At 38.0% G+C, this 19,562-nt stretch overlaps 1 protein-coding gene across 1 annotated transcript in view; it reads left to right on the forward strand.

Moving 5' to 3' along the window:
• The window catches only part of LOC120806713 (rhotekin-like), a 16,025-nt gene extending 4,657 nt beyond the window's left edge, over positions 1-11,368 (forward strand). The window contains exons 8-13 of the mRNA XM_040158090.1: positions 1-87; positions 178-306; positions 2,641-2,803; positions 7,021-7,119; positions 8,997-9,084; positions 11,149-11,368. The exon at positions 1-87 is cut by the window's left edge and continues 20 nt beyond it. Coding sequence (XP_040014024.1) covers positions 1-87; positions 178-306; positions 2,641-2,803; positions 7,021-7,119; positions 8,997-9,084; positions 11,149-11,368 — 786 coding nt within the window. The remainder of the gene's footprint in view (positions 88-177; positions 307-2,640; positions 2,804-7,020; positions 7,120-8,996; positions 9,085-11,148) is intronic.
• The last annotated feature ends 8,194 nt before the right edge of the window (positions 11,369-19,562 follow it).

A 19,562-nucleotide genomic window follows, 5' to 3' on the forward strand; every position in this document is an offset into this window, starting at 1 on the left:
CCTCTGTATGGAAAGATGTGCTGTCGCTTAGTTGCTCAGCCTCTGTGCATGACTCAGCCAGTTATAAGTGGTCAACTCAAGGTTAAGGTGACTAGATTTTTCATATATTTTCACACTCTGTGTTGTTTTTATCCCATTATCATTAACAGTATTACTTCACTCCCTGCTCTCATTCAGCTTGGAGAGGACCTTAATTGCTGGGAAAATGTCTATGGTGTCCTCAGGGGGCAAAGTCTGCTCTGCTATCAGAGTCAAGAAGACCTGGAGTCTGAGGACAAGCCATTACTTGTAATCCCAATCAGAAAGGTTGGTTCTAAACGAGCAAAGCCTGATGAATAAGGAAATGGATTCATTTAGGGTTTGGTCCATGTTGATTACACTAACATGCCAAGGCAACTGGAGTGCACTAGTGAATTAATGAAAAATTCCTAGGAGAGGAAGCCCGTTGTAATGGTGAACATCTAAGGATTGGAATATTTTGCATGCACTTTAAACTAGATTAATTTTTTTTACACTCTGTTAGACATATTATGTTATAGTTTAGAAAAGTAATTTAAAGACCCCCTCCAATGAAAATCAAGTGTTTGACCTTGTTAACACGTCCATTTGGTGTTTTTTATGTGATGGGAGGCATAGCATGACCGAAGTAAGCCGTCAACGCCATGGCTGAGAATTTCCACCTTGGAACTGGATTGTACCAATGACAGTCTCAGAAACACAGATTCAGACAGCCTGGGTTTCATACATCAAATACCTATGGAACCAATCACATCAACTTTTGGGGTGGGGCAAAACCTGGAACCTCCAGTGCAGAACAGATTTGTCAGTACAGAAAGCGAGAGTTTGCATTAGCACCACAACTGACGCTGTGCAGGAATAGCTAGTTACAAACTACACAACATTAAAAAAAAAAAAAAAAGAAAAAAAAAAAAAAGATGCTTACTACACTAACCATTCTGGCTGAATCTCACCAATGCTAGCCACTGCTCTTTCACTAGTCAACCAAGTGCAAGCAGAGGTGGTCGGTTGGGCACGAGGCCTGATCAAGAATTTCTCAATGTGGAAGCAAGCCTAGATGTGCTGCTAGCCTCTTTTCAGAGTTGTTTTTTTTGTTTTTGTTTTTTTTTATGTGGAAAAATCTATCTTAAACAAAATATTAATCATAGTAGTGTATTTTCACACACTTTAAAACATGTCTGTAGGGTTACTAAATGATACCCTTTTGCATTTGAGGTGTTCCTTGACCATCATTCTACAAAAATGAAGACAATCACTTTAGACTTGCACCTCAATACACACAACAAAACAATGGTGTAGACACAGTGGTGGAAAGTCACTAAGTACACTGACTCAAGCACTGTACTTAAGCACAGTACTTGAGTCTGTACTTAAGTACAGTTCTGAGGAACATGTCCTTTACTTGAGTGTTTTCATTTTATGCCACTTTATACTTCTACTCTGCTAAATCTCAGTGAGAAATATTGTACTTTTTACTCCATAACATTTATCTGACAGTTACAGTATAGTCATTTGTTATTTTTCACAGTAAGATTTTGCATCAAAAATATTTGATATGACTCTAAAATACAATGCATTGTTATAGATTAAACCCTTACAAGAGAAGCAGTGTCAATTTCAGATATTTATGAGTTTTTAACAGTTCCACCTAAAAATGATTTTCATTCTTAACTTCTCAGATTGTGACATATGAATAACTTTTTAAGGTTCGAATAGGTAAAATTATGTAAGAATATGCAAAACCTTTGAGAAAAAAAAAGACTACAGATTTGTGTCATGGAACTTTTTTCCTAACTTTTCTACCCTATTAATTATCTCATGACAGCTACATTTTTGGAATTTTATTTTATTTATTTAAACTGGTAGTCTCAGTGAGGATCGTGATCTCTTTCAAGAGATGCCCGTGTGTAAGAACAAACAGAAAAAATTGCACATACAAGTTAGACATTAGTTTCACATTAAGGAGAGTACTTACAAGTGGAACAGCAAATGCTTGAGCATAGTCCTGAGTAGGGAGCACAACTCTTGAAACTAGTTGCACCAAGCTCAGTTTGAACATGTGGCACAGCTAATGTTAAATTGTCCTGTTACCTGGGATTGTAAGTGTTTATGTGAGACCAGCGACCAGAGGTAATGAGGCCGCTTTTGTCAGTAGAGCCTTACAGATAAATAACATACAATGCAACTCCCTACTGTCCTTTAAGGAGGACCATCCCACATTTTGTTAGTTTATTTTATTAAATAACCTATTGGTATATGAAGGAGTTAAAACGTAATCAGTAGTTAGAACGTAACTGTAGAGTAGGGTCATATCTAAATGTACTCCCACAGCTGATATATGTATAAAAGGATGTTTTTATCAGTAGCAGATTTACTTCGAGCTTCTGTTAAACTGCAGATAAAGCTGTTGGATTATTTTGTCAATAGACATGTTAACTATTAATATCTTATATCTTAGCTATGTGGATGCTACTAGGAAAACACTTACTTACTTTGATACTGTGCATATATTTGTGTGTGTGTGTGTGTGTGTGTGTGTGTGTGTGTGTGTGTGTGTGTGTGTGTGTGTGTGTGTGTGTGTGTGTGTGTGTGTGTGTGTGTGTGTGTGTGTGTGTTTGTCAGGATACCCTTGTCTGTGCATTCGAGGGAGATGCTGTCCATGCCCAGAGTTTATACATCAGTACACAGTGTCAAGGAGAGGACGTAGCCTACACACTCACCACACACCTAAATGAAGACAGGAAGAGTTGGACGGATGCCCTCTGGCAGCACATCTATAACATGAGTGAGGCCTGGATGAACCAGAACACAAATGTTTGTTTTTATAACAACCGAGAGCAACTTTACATTCCTGTGTCTAGCAACGCTGCTAAGTATACAGTTCAGCTCGGCAGCTTTGAAGTTTCCATGGTTTGTTATGTGTGATTTTAGGCCACATGCCAAGAGGTAAATGATAGATTTAGTGTCAAAAATAATTATAATGTGCTTTGGCAAACCCTGATAAAAATTGTACTGACAAGTACAGGGTGTGTGAAGTAAGAACCACCACCTTTTTAATACTAGAAAGAAAGTTCATACTTCTACTAAGGTTTCATATTCCATTAAATGTGTTATTACAATCACAAACCAGTTTTAAATTGTTATTGTTCTGTATTAAAATACACCCATAAAGTATAGTACAGTAGTTCAGTATCCACCCTGATCCACACCTGCACACAAAACTAATCACTTGTCCTGTTCTTGGTTCATGGCCTCTCTAATAAAGACTGGAGACAGGGGGAGACTGCTAGCATGGTGTAAGATAAAAATAGCTGCCTGTAAGAACCTCTAAATCTCACTAATTAACATGTTATATCTTCCCAGTTATTATGCTAAGCTAATCAACTGCTGGCGGTAGCTTCACATTTAGCGCGCAGACATGAGAGTGGTATCAGTCCTCTCATCTAGCTCTCGGCGAGCAAGCAAGAAATGAGACCAAGCTGGAGGTTTCTAACACCTACAGTAGGTCTAGATGCATCAGTATCGCTTAAGAAATTCATGAAGCATGCGAGTACCTTAAAGCACTCTCTAATCATCTTTTTCATCATAGAAAACTCACTTTTAATTTTTGCTGGGGACGCAGACTCATCATAGTTGCCTGTTTTGAATTTTGAAGAAATTACAGTAACAGCACATTCTTGTTTGTTGTCATCACAAATTTAACAGACTGCAGTTTCAAATTGTGACCTTTTGTCCAAGGCGTCACTGTTGCGCCAAAAGTATTACACGAGGCTTTAACTGTTCCATGTCAGCAAGAGAAGTTGCATACTGCACGTCTTAACTTAATGTGTCTTAGTCTTGAGTCTTCTGTATTTTCATGTAAAGTAGTTTGGCAAGACCCCACTGCAAGTAATACTGCCACATGAGAGTCACAATATGCACTTTCTCCAATTCCCTTTATATGACTGGCTGTTTTTACAGTTACAAAACAAGCTGAGCCGTGTTTTAATCATAACTGTATCAAAAAATGCCGGGGAAAGAAACTGCACCTCACTGAAACTCAGCCAAATCATTATATCTGGAAATATACCTGAGGTTCATCAAGTGCATGTATTTGTATAACTGCCAATACCTGCAAAACAGGATTCTGTAATGACATGTTCGTGACATCACTGAAATATGCATGTCACATCTTATGTTTTACTGAGATCGTCTTAAATGGTCTCTACTTCCTCATCCTGTGTGCATAAAAAAAAATTTAATGATCTACAATAATGATCTACAGACGGGTGACAACTATAATCTATCTAACTTTCACCACCTCCTCCGACTCAGTGTTGTAAAGAAGTTAAACAGACACATGACCCTCCATGTGCGACATAGTGTCCGGTATCAACATGATGAAAACTCTGAAGTCCGTCTCCATTGTGTTGGAGTGGCGGGGGAGCAGTGTTTCAAACTTTGAATAGGATGACAACCGAATATGATCTTGACATTTCAGCAAGAAACAATTTTGTGCAGCCATGTCTTAAGACAAGCAGACATTTCAGAGTCTTCTAACATTGCACATTGTAACAAGGCTAAAAATTACAGGGCCAATTTGAGTCATTAAGCAGAGGATTTAGTGGTTTTCTCTAGTGGATTCAAGCAAATACATAACTACAGCATAATGTAACAGTTAGTTTTAACTGATATAATCCCCCTCTGATCTCTGGCACTACAATTTGTAGGAATATACTGGTTCATTTTGGTAGGCAATTTCTTTTTTTTTCTTTTTTTATTTTGACCACTTGAGGGAAAAAAAAGACACGCTGGGGATATTGACATATTATTGCTTTTTTTAGGTGATATGCGTAAATTGTAAGCATTGAGTTAACTATTTACAAATCCAGCAGTTATGGAGTTAAATAGCTTTCATTCGGAGTTATGTTTAACGCCACCCGATGTCTGTAAGTACAAAAATTCACAACCCTTTTAGCTCTTCACCAACTCCTGAGGGAAATATCTGGCTCTTTAGCTGCTAAATAATCCCCCACTGTGTTCACCAGCTAGTCGCTAACTTTACCGGCCTGCCGTTTGGTGCTGGGCAGGTAGCGTTCAGTGTATTTACTAGAACTTTTTTTTGCTGAAAACAGCTGCCTGCTGCTGTCAAAAAACGATGCAGATAAGAGTGAACCAAAACAGTAAAATTGTGGGCCGTACAACCAAAACAATTCGCTGAAAGACACTAAAACTGTGGTGATAATTAATCGTGGGTTTATCACCATTAACAGCACCTTACACCTTAAGTAATTAATTTTTCATTATGTTGATTCATGGAGCTGCAACACCCACTTTCATTTTATAATAATGGTCAACTTAAAGAGTAATTAAGACATGAATTAAGTTATAGACATATTATTCACTATAGTGAGGTATGCTTTGTCCTGCACCCAAGTGCCATTATCATAGTTTTTAAATGCCCCACATACCGTCAGCCTGTTGACAGATAGAATCATGCAGCAATCGTCTTTGTTGTTTAATTATAACAATGGCTGAATTGAAAAATGACTTTTACGATTTAGGGAAGAAGGTGTGGGACATGTTGAGGTAGAGGATTTCTGTTTAAATGGGAATATTAGAAGGGCATTTCTCATTGTGCATATTTGTGAAAATCAGATCAAAAGACGCAATTATATTCTCAAGTGCATACTACAGTGCAACTATAATTATAGTCCTATGCTTCAGCAGCTTTATTAAAACAACAATATCTTGAGAAAATTGTCTCCCTGCCCCATTTAATCCTACCGTTCTGTCATCTCTTCAATGCAAAACATTTCAGGAACTTTGTAAAGATTCAAAATAGCTTGTTGCCAAATTTTTTTCATATCTTAATCATGAGCATAATTCTCAGTGGGGGCAGTGCTCAAAGGAAGCATATTTCTTTCTTTCAGTACTGCAGTTTTCTCTGATAGTATTATCCATATACATAGCATAAGTCTGCTAATGCAAAATAAATTAAATACTGTGCACCTTGGGGCTATTATTGTAACTTCTTTTTATGCCTCAGTGCATTTGTGAGAATTAAAATAAATCTTTGATAAGGGAGTGTTTGCAGGGAGCGATTGCATTTTGTGTAATCATTTTTGTGGTAAAAATTGATATAGAATGTGTCTCCAAAATGCTTTTTATTTGCTCTTGGTGTACGTACAAGGAACAGGCTTGAGAAATGTGTCTTTGAACCTGTTATCACAGCAAGTGTTTGTCTTTTCACTCATCATTTTACTTTGGAGAGAAATGATCTGTAAGTTCACACAGCAAACTGCTAAGTAGAGGAATAAATGGCACAATGGCACACTAAAAATTATTTAATAACTAAAATCATTAAATATATTGAACTGATATTATAACAGTAACTTACTTCTGGCATTTACGAATGCAAATTGACAAATTAAGGTCTATGGGAGTTAATTCATGGTATTTTTACTCTTCAGTATCTGTATACAAGCGTGCAAAGATCACTTATCTTGCACGACAGTTAACACTATTTCCCATTACAGTGCTCCCTAATTTGAATTCATTTTTAATTACACGAGTTATCTCTGGGGTGTATGGGGACTTTATTTTGATTTGTCATTATCCCTGACAATCTTTTGATGACGTGTTGAAATTTACAGCTGTCTGCGTGCAGCACTCTCTCAAGCTGGCAGTTTTTCTTGTCAGGGAAATTGTTCAGTGCTCAGATTTAAGGTTGCAGGAGTGCAAGGGAGACACCAGCACAAGACAAAGACAAAGGGTTACTGTGATAATGAGGTTGTGTTTGAATACATGAAAGGTATGTGGTATGACAGGTATGATATCACCTCGATAGGTATTATCACAGAATGTCAGGCTGACTCAAGTATTGAAATGCTGCCAGCCTGCAACCTACTGTAAACACAATTTGACATGCTAATTGCAGAGCGAGAGACGCAGATATTAATTACTGACAAAAGATCTTCAATTTATGTGGTTCAAAGTCACAGCTTATACTATTTGTTGCAGGCCAGTGGAAGCAGTGTTGTGATCACCTCCTGAAGATTACAATGCCGAACCCCAGGAAATCCACCACAGTGAAGCAGGGATCGCTTTACCATGAAATAGGTAGTGTAACACAAGCGTAACACACGAATTACACCTGCATCATATAATCACACTGATACCTCCCACCGATGTCATTCGAATGGAGACTTACATGTCTTTACCAGCAGTTTTTGCTGGCTTACTTCAAGTGTGCTTTTATTTGTGTCAAAGTAACATTGAAAAGGAGTGAAAAGTTTGACGTTAATCTGCACTTTAACTGCGTAAATGATCAGTTACAGCGGCAGTAACAGATTTTTTTTTAACCACTTGGCTCCGACAGAAACAAGCGTAAACACACCATTTTGTTTTTTCAAGTTAATATGGTTAACTTCTTAGCAAACAGTTGGATATGTAAGTCCTCCAACCTAAACGACCATATAGGTCATTTGTCCCCACCCTCTGAGTTGCTTGGTTAGGTTTTGGGAAAAGATTATAGATTGCCTAACACAAAAAACGTAACTATTGGTTGTAACAAACTGCTGGTACAGATGACCTATCGGCTTGTTTTTACGGGAGGACAGTCTCCCTTTTGCACACAGGAGATACTGCGCTACATTAGCATTCATTTGCGGTCATGTTTGTATCCACCTGATGCATATACAGTAAGTATAATATTCACTCTCCTATTAGCTCCGTTTTGCTCTCCACCAACTCCTAAAGGAAAAGTCTAGATCTTTAGATCACATGGGCCACTGCTCCACATGCTTCACCAGCTATTTTCTAGCGTTGTACGTCTGCGGTTATGTGCTGGGCAATGTAATGTGCATTTTTAGAGCTTTTTTCGCTGAAAACAGCTCGCTCAAAAACTACTCTATTAGAGCAGGGAGAATGAATCTAAACAGTAAAGTAGCGGGTTGGAGAACCCCAATACCTCCTTAGAGCTGGTGGGAAATGCAGAGTAGACTTATAGCTTTTTGTGCATTTGTCGCCACTAGTGACCCCTTTCACATACAAGTAGTCATGTGATCCATTGTTAATATAAAAATATTGACTATAGCCATTTTAAGGCAGACTTAATCTTCACTGTGATTACACAACTAAGTAGGTTTCATGTGTCTGCTAATTGATTTCCATATCATGCGGAAATGCAAGAAAACTAAAGGCTGCCTCAAAGAGCAAGCAAAACCTAAACATGACTTGTAGTTATGGAGCTAAAACTTGCAAAATTTACTTTTCCATAGATATATCAGAATGTCATGGTCAAGTTACAATTCAACATCTGTTCCTCTATGCCTCTATATCTGACAGTATAATCAAACATAAAACGTTAGTCATCCTTTGTCATCTTCTGCGCAAAGCTGGAGTGATGCCTATCCTGAAAGTAGACGGACGGGTTTGAGCAAATCAAAGATCTAAAAGAGATAAACAACACTTCCCAAGAATGACATAGGTCAACGAGACAAGGGACACTGTTGACTTAAAAACCTGCTGACAAAAACATGTCAATCGGTTGTTAAGAAAACATACAGATATGATCTATAGCAACAGCCAGTGAAAACAAATATGTTCATACCTAAAATCTGGGTGTGTTGTTTGAATAAAATTTTTTTTTTTTTTTTCTGCAAAGAGCATCAGTCACCATCATCAGCCGCTAATCAACTTAGAAATTCCAGTTGCAAACGGAGATGTTTGAAATATTTGATCTAGATGTCTATGGGGAAGCTTGTCAGTTATCCATGGCATGGTTCTCGAAAAAGACCTGAATCAGGTGCAACTCTACTTGATTGTAGATACTTTAAGATTTTTCACTCAAGTGAAACGTGAACACTATCCACAAACCAAGTCCAGTTGCCCTCGATTCAACTGTTCTTGGAATTGAGCTGGAGTTTGATATATTTTACACAGTATATTAAAGTGTTTTAAGTCCTCTTCCTGTTTGTCTTTACTCTTTTTTCAAGTAACACCCTCGTCTCCCAGAGAAGGTCTTGCGGTTCCGGATTTATCTGTCGAGATCCGCACTTTGCTCTCTTCCTACTACAAGGAAAGGTAGGCTTTCTGTCACAGAGCACATTCCTCTCACTGTTCAAATTTTAGCCCGCATGAATTTTGCAGTATGATTTACTTTCCAGCCTGCATTGAGCACAAAAGCCTCTCCCAGTGTTCATCATGACACATAATTACCTGTTTGTTCTGACAGTCCAACAAAGCTAGCATTGTAACAAGAAGCAGAGCAACACTAACTAGGGCTGTTACTGAGTCTGAGGGATGGAAATGAACACAGACTTGTTCAGATAAAAAAAAAATGTCACCCTCCCGGACTGACAAAAAATGTTGAGTGAAGAATCAAATTCCTGCCCGCCTTCTTTAGATAACCATCAATATTTTGCAGTGCTTATTTTCTAACAACATGTCTCAGTAAAAGCGATAGATATGTAAGAGATGAATTCTTATTCCTATTTCAGTCTGTTTTATTTTAGTACTTGTTTTAAGTGTTAACTGCTCAGGGAAATTGCATCACAATTACAGTAAATTACTAAGGGGGGTTATTTTTTATATTGTACAGCTCTGGATTGAGTAAGGTTTTATATATTAGGGTAGAATTTCTTGTTTGGTCAGTTTATTAATTACCACGGAGAAAGCAATTACAAACAATGACATAGATCACAAACTGTTCTTTAGTGCGCCCATTCAGGGCAACAGGACTTACAGATGACACTAGAGCTAAGCAAGATAAATACCGCTTTGACTCGAACACATAATTGTCCTCTTATACAATGTGGGCTGTGTCATCATATAATAATAAACACTAACGGATTATTGGACTTCTTGGAATGGCAAAGTTATGAGTTTAAGTTTGTACATAATGCACCTGTGTGTCAACTGCTACACACATTGTTCAGGTGTGTGATTGTTTGTTTACAGAGAAGGGCCAGAGGTTGGGGAAAATATGTCCTGGAGAACAGGTTGTGCCGCAGACTTTGATATATGTGTATTAGCAAGCTAAGACGATGACTGGGTCCAGCTTTTACAGTGCTGGTATTGTGTAACTTTAAATGCATTGTGAGTGTGTTTCCAGCAGTCTGGAATGTTTTTTTTCCCCCCAGTATTCTATAAATAATACCTTTTCATACAACACAGAGGTATTATTAATATCTCTGTGTTTAATGCAGAACTATACTGTAATTGGCAGTAGGTTGGGCACAAGCTAAGTGCTAGTTAGAGACCTAGCTGTGATGTCTGTGATGGTAATAATACTAATACTACTACGACTACTGCTAACAATAATAATATTCAAATATTTACAAATATTTAAAAAAAAATGTATTATTACTATTATTATTATTATCATTATCAGTATCGTTATTGTTATTATTATTATTATCCAATGAGATGATAAAAGCAAGACTGGATGAGCTTGCTTATATGATATTCAAAACTGCGGCCCCAATCAAAGAATACACCTACGTCTTTGTTTTGTTTTTTTCCACAGATTTGTTGTTTTTAACAATGGCACCAACATATGACTTCATCTGCACATGCAGGTTTTCTGAACAAATGACAAGTACCTCTATATCTGAGTTCAGCTGAAGAAAATTTGCAAGCATTGAGTCTTTTACGTCTGCTAGACAATTAACCAGACAGATTAGAGGTTTCAAGGGGTTTTACTGGAAGATTATCTCAATGGAACAATGAAAAGCAACACCATGTCTATGTATTATGTGACCAAGGGGAAGCATATACAGTGAAAATAAGATTGGGCCTAAAATTGAACCCTGGGGCACTCCACATTATTGGGGCCAGAGATGAGACACTATTACCCACTGAAATAAAATAAAAAAAGCTTATGATCTGACAGGTATGCTGTAAACCACACCGTAAGGCTGTATCAGGTATACCAGCCCAGTGCTGAAGTCTGTTCAGCAGGATACCATGATCCTCTGTATCAAAAGCTGCACTTAAGTCTAATAAAATGAGAATGCAGCAGTCTCCAGCATCTGCACTCATTAAGAGGTAATTTGTGACTCTGAGAAAGGCATTTTCTGGGCTGTGATTTTTTTCTTAAAACCTGACTGATTTTTTTTTTTTTTTTTAAATACTGTTGTCTGACAGGGCTTACAGGGGCTGTAATTACACTGACTTTTCTAAGATTTTTGGCAGCAAATGGAAGCTTGCAAACTGGTCTAAAGTTATAGACAGAGGAGTCAAGGCCACGTTTTTAGAGAAGAGGCTGGACACAGGCGGTCTTGAAGTAGTCAGGGACACAGACATTAGAAAGGGAAATGTTCACTATATTGAGCAGACTGGGGGCAACCACATCCCAAACTTCTAATGAAACGTCTCAAGTGTAGTACAATGTCCACTATTTTTTGACACAAACTGGGGTGAAATGGCTGAAAATGGGACGATTGGGGCAGGAGATGTCTGTGGAAGATGCAGGAGTGGAAATGTTGGATCTAACACCGTCATTTCTGTCATTGGAAAAGGCAAAAAACTTAGAGCAATCATCACTAGATGACCATTAAAATCTGGTGGTTTTAAAAGGCGATCGACAATATTAAAAAGAGTTTTGGGACAATGTGTGTTAGCCGCAATACTGAAAAATATTTCATCCCGCAGTCTTAACAAGCTTATTATATGATGTCAACAGAATCTTAATCTGCTGATGGTGTAAATTGAGTCGCTGTCATTTTCTAATTGGTCAGAGTTTGACATAATCTCAGATCTCAACTCTAAGTGAAATGATTTGCTACAAGTGATGAATCTCTATTTGAGGCTTGCAATGTACTTCGCAGAGGTAACAAAAGTAGTGACAGCGTTTTTAAATTAGGTATTGAATTGCTTATGCAAATTTTTGAAAGTACAAGCAGCCTAATTGTGCCACAAGACTGGTTCATCAATGGATAAAAAAGCTAAAATACTGGAGAATAAAAAGTGTAAACCCCACACCTTATCAAGGTACTGTATCGTTTTCTATAAGTTTGACTACTGGGCTTACATTGAAGAACAAGCAAAAGCAAAATACATTTCCTACCAGAGGATGACTGTGACCTGTGCAATGACATACTCACATCCTTATCACGGTGATCAGGTAAATAATGTTTGAGCATGGTCTGATAAGTAAAGGGACCATATCCTCATACCAACCAATCATCCAATAAGAAGTTGGCAACTTCACAGTTTGAGCTGTGGTTATGACAAATATGTGCATGAATAGTTTCAAATGTCAGGGAGGTGACGTCTGCTGTTGTTACCGACTGGAATTTTAATTGTGGTGTGTGGCTGTTCCAGAGAAACAGTTATCATTTTGAATTGACCTGCCATGCAGTTAATTTAACACAACTCATTAGATATCAAAAAAGTTGGTGCCTGATAAAGCAAGGCTTATGTGATGGTATTTAAGTACACCGTTTTTTTTTTATTTTATTAACCTTGTACTAAAGTTTTCTCTGTTTTTATTTGTCACAGTTATTGATGACACTGCCACAGTTGCAGTCACAGGAGTGAGAAACTGTTCTACTTGGTTACCATGCCTGGTCAAGGAAACAAAGATGGACATGATAAATGGTGCCATTTCAAGATATGCAGAGGACACATTCTAACTTACTGTAAAATCACTTATCTGTATTTCCTCTACCTCTACCTCTATGAATCGTATCTTACTACCCAACCTGCAATATTAGTAGAAAGTGTGAGTCTGAAATTCCAGCCCAAAACCGACTGTATGTACATCTAGAAAATGTAAAATCTAGAAAAATCTAACTGTACCATTGTCTAGTAATATTGCACATTTAAATAGACACCAAATGCCCTGTAACAGTGATTCCTTATATTGATGTGATGATTTTTCACTAAATTTCAGACCGCACCAAAACTTCAAGTCTCAAGTGTATTTTTTTTTTTTTTTTTTTTTTTTTTTAAATCAACCTGCTATCACTCTCAAATTGATTGGCAGGCCATATAATAGGTGAACTAATGCCACACATCACTTGAATCCAAGTATTTAATGCTTCCGGATGCTGTTAAAGGTTTGCTCAATATAATAGTGTAGTAGGACATTTCTATATTTTGTAGTTACGATAAATCCAATTGCTACCTCCTTCGACGACCAGGCTTTCGTACTTTCATACTCAAACCGCAGCACAGTTTGGTCTGCTTGCATCTCTCGGCTGAGTCATGAACAAAACAGTCCCAGAAGACATCTTTTTTCGGACTGACAGCTCCCCTCGGAGTTCCCACCAGTGTGTTCGTGCTGATGTGATGATTGACATGAACCATCTTGTCACCACACCTCCGTGGAAGCCATTACAACTTGATGCAGCACATTGCATCTAGCTTCTTGGGGTTTACCTGACTCGTACAGCTACCTCCATGCAGTCTAAAGCAAGCCGGAGCAATTAAAAATCAATAATCATCTTTTAGCAAACAAGAGGTTTTGGTTCTATGAATTTTCTGAATCTTCAGCTGGTTCAGATTCAGTCCAGTAGCAACACACTTTTTGGGTTCAGTTATCATCTGTGTAGACTGATGGCAATACGAAAATAAATTAAAACTGTTATATGCTACAATTTGAGTTTTTAACATTATAAATTTGGAAAATTTGAAGGGATTTGAACAATTTCAAAATATACTGTCTAGTAATTTTTATTGTGTCTCACTTATTTAAAATTACTGATAACTCCGTACTGTATATTTCGTAAAGTGCGACTTAAATTTTCAGATTATTATTGTTAAGTTTGTGTAGTATTATTTTAAACTTGTATAAAGGTCTTGCTTTGTATAATGACGTTAAAAATGTTCTCATACTGTAACTAACAAAAACCAAAAATGTCTGACTATTCGACCTTTGCGAGGAAATGTGTAAAACATGCAAAGAACGTAATGTGTATTGCCTGAGGCCTTCCAAGGCATACTCAACGACCTGATGCCTACGCTGAGCCGAGTAAATCACTCTTGTGGATTTCAAAACAAAAGATCCTTTTGATAACCACGTGAACAGTAAAATTCTTGCCCAAACATGTTCATACTGGATTTCGTCAAAACTTCCCCCTCATATTTTTGTCAAGCTTTTTGAAACCTCAACGATGAATTTAAAGCAATAAAGAGCAGGTAAGAAGTTGGACAGGTAACAAGGTAAACAAACCAAACGCAAAAGGAAAAAGGAATCAGTTTATAAGCAGATGGCTTAATCAGTAAGTCTGTCTGTTAATGGCTTAAAGCCCTATTCATATTAAAAGACATTTTTAGAACACTGAAAAAATAATTGTTATCACAGGACCTTTGTGTTGTTAATAACAAATATGCAGACAATAATCACTGTCTAAAGTTACAGTGATGGATGTGTCAGTTCCACTTCCATTTTGTTGCCCTACCCAGAAATTCCACACATTAAATGTTGAATCGGAGAATACTAATTACAGCAATAACAATTACATAATAGTAGTCTGCACATGTAAGCTTCAAGCATGCAGTTATGAAAAATTAAAAAAAAACTTACTGAAGAACAATTGACATATCCTCTTTTGGCTTAGGAGATTATCCGGTGTCTTCCAACAGTACAACCGTGAAATGTTGTTAAAGGGCAGAAGTGGCAAATATTCAATTTGAATATAAAAGTTCAGAAGCAAAGCGTCTCCATGCTTATAAGACTAAAAGAGAAATAATGAGAGAATGCTTCCCTCCCACAGGAAACTAAATATTTACCAATGATTTTGTGCACATGGGATGCTATGAGTTATATATAATATCGTTTAATATGATAAAAAAAAAAAACCCCATCCATGTGCAACTTTAATGAAACAGGTGTTCACAGCCTATAAAAAAAGGTGAAACTGGCAGATTGAGGTGTTAATAAAGTCACATTGATGTTCTGGCAGTAGTTACTACACCTCTTCCTGAATATAGCTTGATGCCACTACCTCACTGCAAAGCATAAAAATGCAGGAATGGCTTTTATGCTTGACACATGTCTTCTAAATAATGATGTTACCTTCAGAAATGCTCCGATTGTTTTCAACGGCTCTTTCGTAGGAACAATGAGAGCTCGGTCATACTTCATGAGAACCGTTCTTTTTTATTGTTGGGCCCTACTTCCAAACATATGACATACGGTTATTCTCAAAATGGAAATACTGATGGGCTTGACAATAAGTTATTGTTTGAATGGATTCATGTAAAAACACCCAGTAGTATGAAGCGATGACCACAGGATCACTCAGTCAACACATGAGTCAACACTTACTTTTATTTGCGTGAATTTATATAGATTTACAACATAATTAGGATAAAAAGTATAAATGTATTATAAAAGTGAGACATTTCTATACAAAAATAATAATAAAGAAGGCCAATATGACCTTAAAACAAGCTCAGCTCTTACTGAATTATTATTCATAATTTAACATTTTTTTTAATTTGCCACTTTTTTTTGTAAATACAAAGTCAAGTAATTTTGATTATTTACCAAATAGAGAACTTAAAGAAGAGGCAGTATATGAAAAAGCAATGTAAAATGAGTCTTCTTTAATGTGGTGTCACGATGAGCTCGAGATGATTTTCTTCAGCTTCATCACTTCCTCGGTGGTGAGATGCAACAGAGAAGCGGAGCTGGAATTCACCATCAGGACAGCTGAGGGCTCCGTCTCTGATCTCTCTTTCCCTCCCTTGGGTGTGTCTTCGTCATAGGATTTAGTGGCTGTAAAGTCTTGCTTAACGGCGAGAGCACTAGACTCAGTTTTCACTTGGAGTTGGGAGGCATGGGTCTCTTTGTCATAGGCATCCCAGTAGCTTGGGGGTTTGGCGCTGTATGACTTCATATTATCCTCCCAATCAACTGGATAGACGTCCTGGCTGGATGCATTTTTCAAAATTCCACCTGAAGGCAAAGGCTTGTAGCTGGTGAAATGATCCTGGCTTGTGTTGTGGTGATTAAAAGTCGTCTGGATGGTTTGTGTGGGGCTTGGCACGTGCCTCTGCCTCAGCCTTAGATCCTCAGCGGCCGGGCTCCAGTGTTGGGGATTCATGTGAAATGACAGGTTGGTGGGGAGGATGTCTATGTCGGAGCAATTCCTTTGTGCAGAGTGTTCCTCCTGAGTAGGAAGAGTATGTAGCTGCGTAGCTCCATGCAACATGGCCGAGGACCCACATAGCCGGAGCCAGTTGTGAAACATAGACAGTGGTATCTCAATTTCCATCTTGCCTCCGTTGTCTCGAGGGAGGCTGGGCAGACTATGACTGAGATTGAGCCCCTGCACTTCTGGAGTGCCCGCCCTCTCATTTTGCTGGATTGTAAAGTCCGTTTTTGGAGAGCTGGGTTTTTGCGCCGTTGCTGTGGCGCCCTCATCCGCTCTCAATGTCGGAGCAGAGTCATGTGTGGGGCTGCTTGAGGCTGTTTGGGCCTTGAAGTCAAAGACATATGCCTCCCTCGCTTGCACAGGATATGAATAGGGTGTGACTCCAACAACTGCCTCACCATCCTGTGTCTCACATACATCATTTCTGACCACCTGTGGGCAATGAGGAGTGTACAGAGGAGAGGGTTTATTCAAAAACTTTGGGTTCTTGTTCGATAAAGGTGGGGTGAAAGATGAGACAGGGTTTCTGTTGGTCTCGTGGCTTGGTGCTTTAGTGCTAAGGTTCAGGGGCTCAGTCAATCCAGATGAGGTCTTGTACTGTTCTGCCAGGTGGCGCAAGTGCTCCAGTGGCTCCTTAACCCTGTCTGTTGGGCTTAGACAAGATTGATGGAAAGCGAACTGGGGCTCGGGGGCGGGGGGGCTCTGTGATGTCAACACAGAGGAGGAGATGGGGACATACGGGGGCCGAACTGCGTGGTTTGGGTGATAGTAGTGCGGGTAGTGGAGCGGCAGAGCGAAAACACTCCCATGTGGATCTGACTGGAGGTTATGTGGTCTCTGTTGGAAAGATAAGTGCTCCGTCAGAGGTTGAAGGAATCGTTTGACATTTATTTGCTTTCTTGCCAAGCCAACCAGCTGCTGGCTGCAGCTTCATATGCACTGTACAGACACAGGAGTGGTAAAGCAAAACTAACTTTGTTCACAGGAATAAGTTGCTAGGAAAAATGTATCATATTAATGCATCATATCATACCCGTTAACTTGCAGTTGTAACCCAAATAGCCAGTTCAGTATTGAATTATTTACTAATGAAGAATACTTGTTTGATTTCAGTCACATTTGTCTAAGTTTGTGTTTCCGCAAAAGTGCTGGAAAACTTTACTTCATCTCGCTTATCTTGTTTGAGTATAAAATAACCAACCTGGTGCAGCTGAATTGACAACAGTTTGCGTTTGGCAGGTCTGCGGCAATCGTCGTCGTCTTTGCTGTAGTTGGCATAGTGGAAATCTTTGGGCTGATGTTGAGGCAAGGCATTCATCAATATGCCTTTCAAATGGCATTCGTAGGGCAGAAGCAGCCTGCACAAAATAACACACAGATCAGATAAAACCATTAAGAAAACCAAGAACCCCCCCACAGCCTGTCAAATGTACGACACATCGTTTAGCTCACTTTTCGTAGTGTCTGCGAGTGCAGGTGGCTGCACTTGTGCTCCGTGGGTTTCCTCCAAGCTTGTTGTAAACTTGCTTCCACAGCTGCTGAGCAGTCACCTGGAGGATAATTGGATAACTACAAATGATTTATATGACAATGATTTCTTTTATTTCATGTTTCCTTGTGTAGTAACAAGTATGTAGCTTGGACATTATCAATATCAGAAGTGTTTTAAGTCAGTCTTCAGCCTGTGACTTTATCCCCTCATAACAGTGGTTTTTAGTGTTAGCATTAGTTTTGAAAACACACCTAAATTAACATTTTTTTAATTAAATATACTTTCAATAATCTATCAATAATACTACTACTACTACTAAAAATAATAATAGTACTTAAATGGTAAAAAATAAATATATTTGATTACCTGGTGGTATCCACCCAAGTCTCTGACAGTTTTGAACATCAAAAATAAATCAACTGAAAAACAGGGAAAATAAACATGATCAACAACATTTCATTATTAGAATTTAGGGCTAGCAGAATTTTGAGCCTGCTTTTGAATCTGCTTATTGTTTCTCAGTTAATCAATTAATCTGTTATTTTATGAAATGGCAGAGAATAGTGAAGTTGACATCTTCAGATTTCAGCCCAAACCCAAAAATTATTCAGTTTACACTGACATAAAACAAAGAGAGGCAGCTGAAAATTTGAAATTAGGGAATGTTTGGCTTTAAAATGTTCTCAAATGATAGATTGAATATTAGACAGCTGCGGAATAATTATCCGTCAATTAACTAATCAATTATTTGACTTAAATATTTGAATCTGATATAGATATTGATATATAGAGATAGATATACATATATATATATATATACACAGTATATACATCTATGTATATATATATATATATATATACACACACACACACACACACACACACACACACACACACACACACACACACACACACACACACACACACAATTCAGCCACAACATTAAAACATGTAAAATACATTAAAAACAGCTCGCGGACACCCAGAAACTGTGCTTTAAAATGTGATAAAGTTAATAATATTTCTAAGTACTTTGTTTGAAGCCCAGATGTGGGATCCTCTCTATCGGTGTTTCTCTCTTCTTCATGAAAAGGTAGAGCTCTTTAAGGAATTGTTCCTCCACCAGCTCTTTGGCTCTCTCCTCCTGGGTCTCTCCATGTGCCATTTCCATTGCTGCCTGAGTACCCAAGTAGCAGAATGGATGAATTTTCAGCCGATCATCATGACCAAGGTGTAATATTTAGGTATTTCAAAATGATCACATCGAAGATTTCTTTTTGACAAAACAGTGACGATGTGGCTCTACTTGAGCCGACACACTCTGGTGATACTCTGGTGACAATGCCTCTCTGTTCTGAGGTCCCATCATCTTGACTGATGATTGTCAAACATGTCCAGGTTTTGTCCATATGTCAAAATCTGCACACATCTGAACTTGCCTCAGTGGAGTCAACCCTGTCCCCTGAACCAACATACCATTGATACGAGACTCAATGCATTCTTTCATTCCCTGTTTTCTATTGTTTCATAATACTGTTAATTGATGATTTAAACACACATTTGACTATACATAAGCTCACTTAGACTTAGAATATATGTTTTATTAAAAATCCATTTTTGGTCATTGTTCCAATTTGGTAATTTTTAATTCAGAATTTTCCTTAATATCATATTACTTTCATAATAATAGTTAGACGAGAGCTACTGAAGGTCAAATGCATGCTACCCAAAAATGACTAGTCTCACTTAACACATTCACTTAACGACAAAAGTGACCAGAGATTGATGGAAAATACAGGACCATAGTTTTTTTTCAATTCTAACTGATGATCACCATAGAGCAACTTTATTCTGGATCGAATCTGAAATATTGGTCCTCACCTGTGTTTCCATTGAGAGATTAAGGATGGATTATATTATCTCATTGCCCTGATGATCAGAGAAAAAGCTACTGCATTGTA

Source organism: Xiphias gladius, chromosome 20 (assembly GCF_016859285.1).
Source record: "Xiphias gladius isolate SHS-SW01 ecotype Sanya breed wild chromosome 20, ASM1685928v1, whole genome shotgun sequence".
Classification (NCBI taxonomy): Eukaryota; Metazoa; Chordata; class Actinopteri; order Istiophoriformes; family Xiphiidae; genus Xiphias; species Xiphias gladius.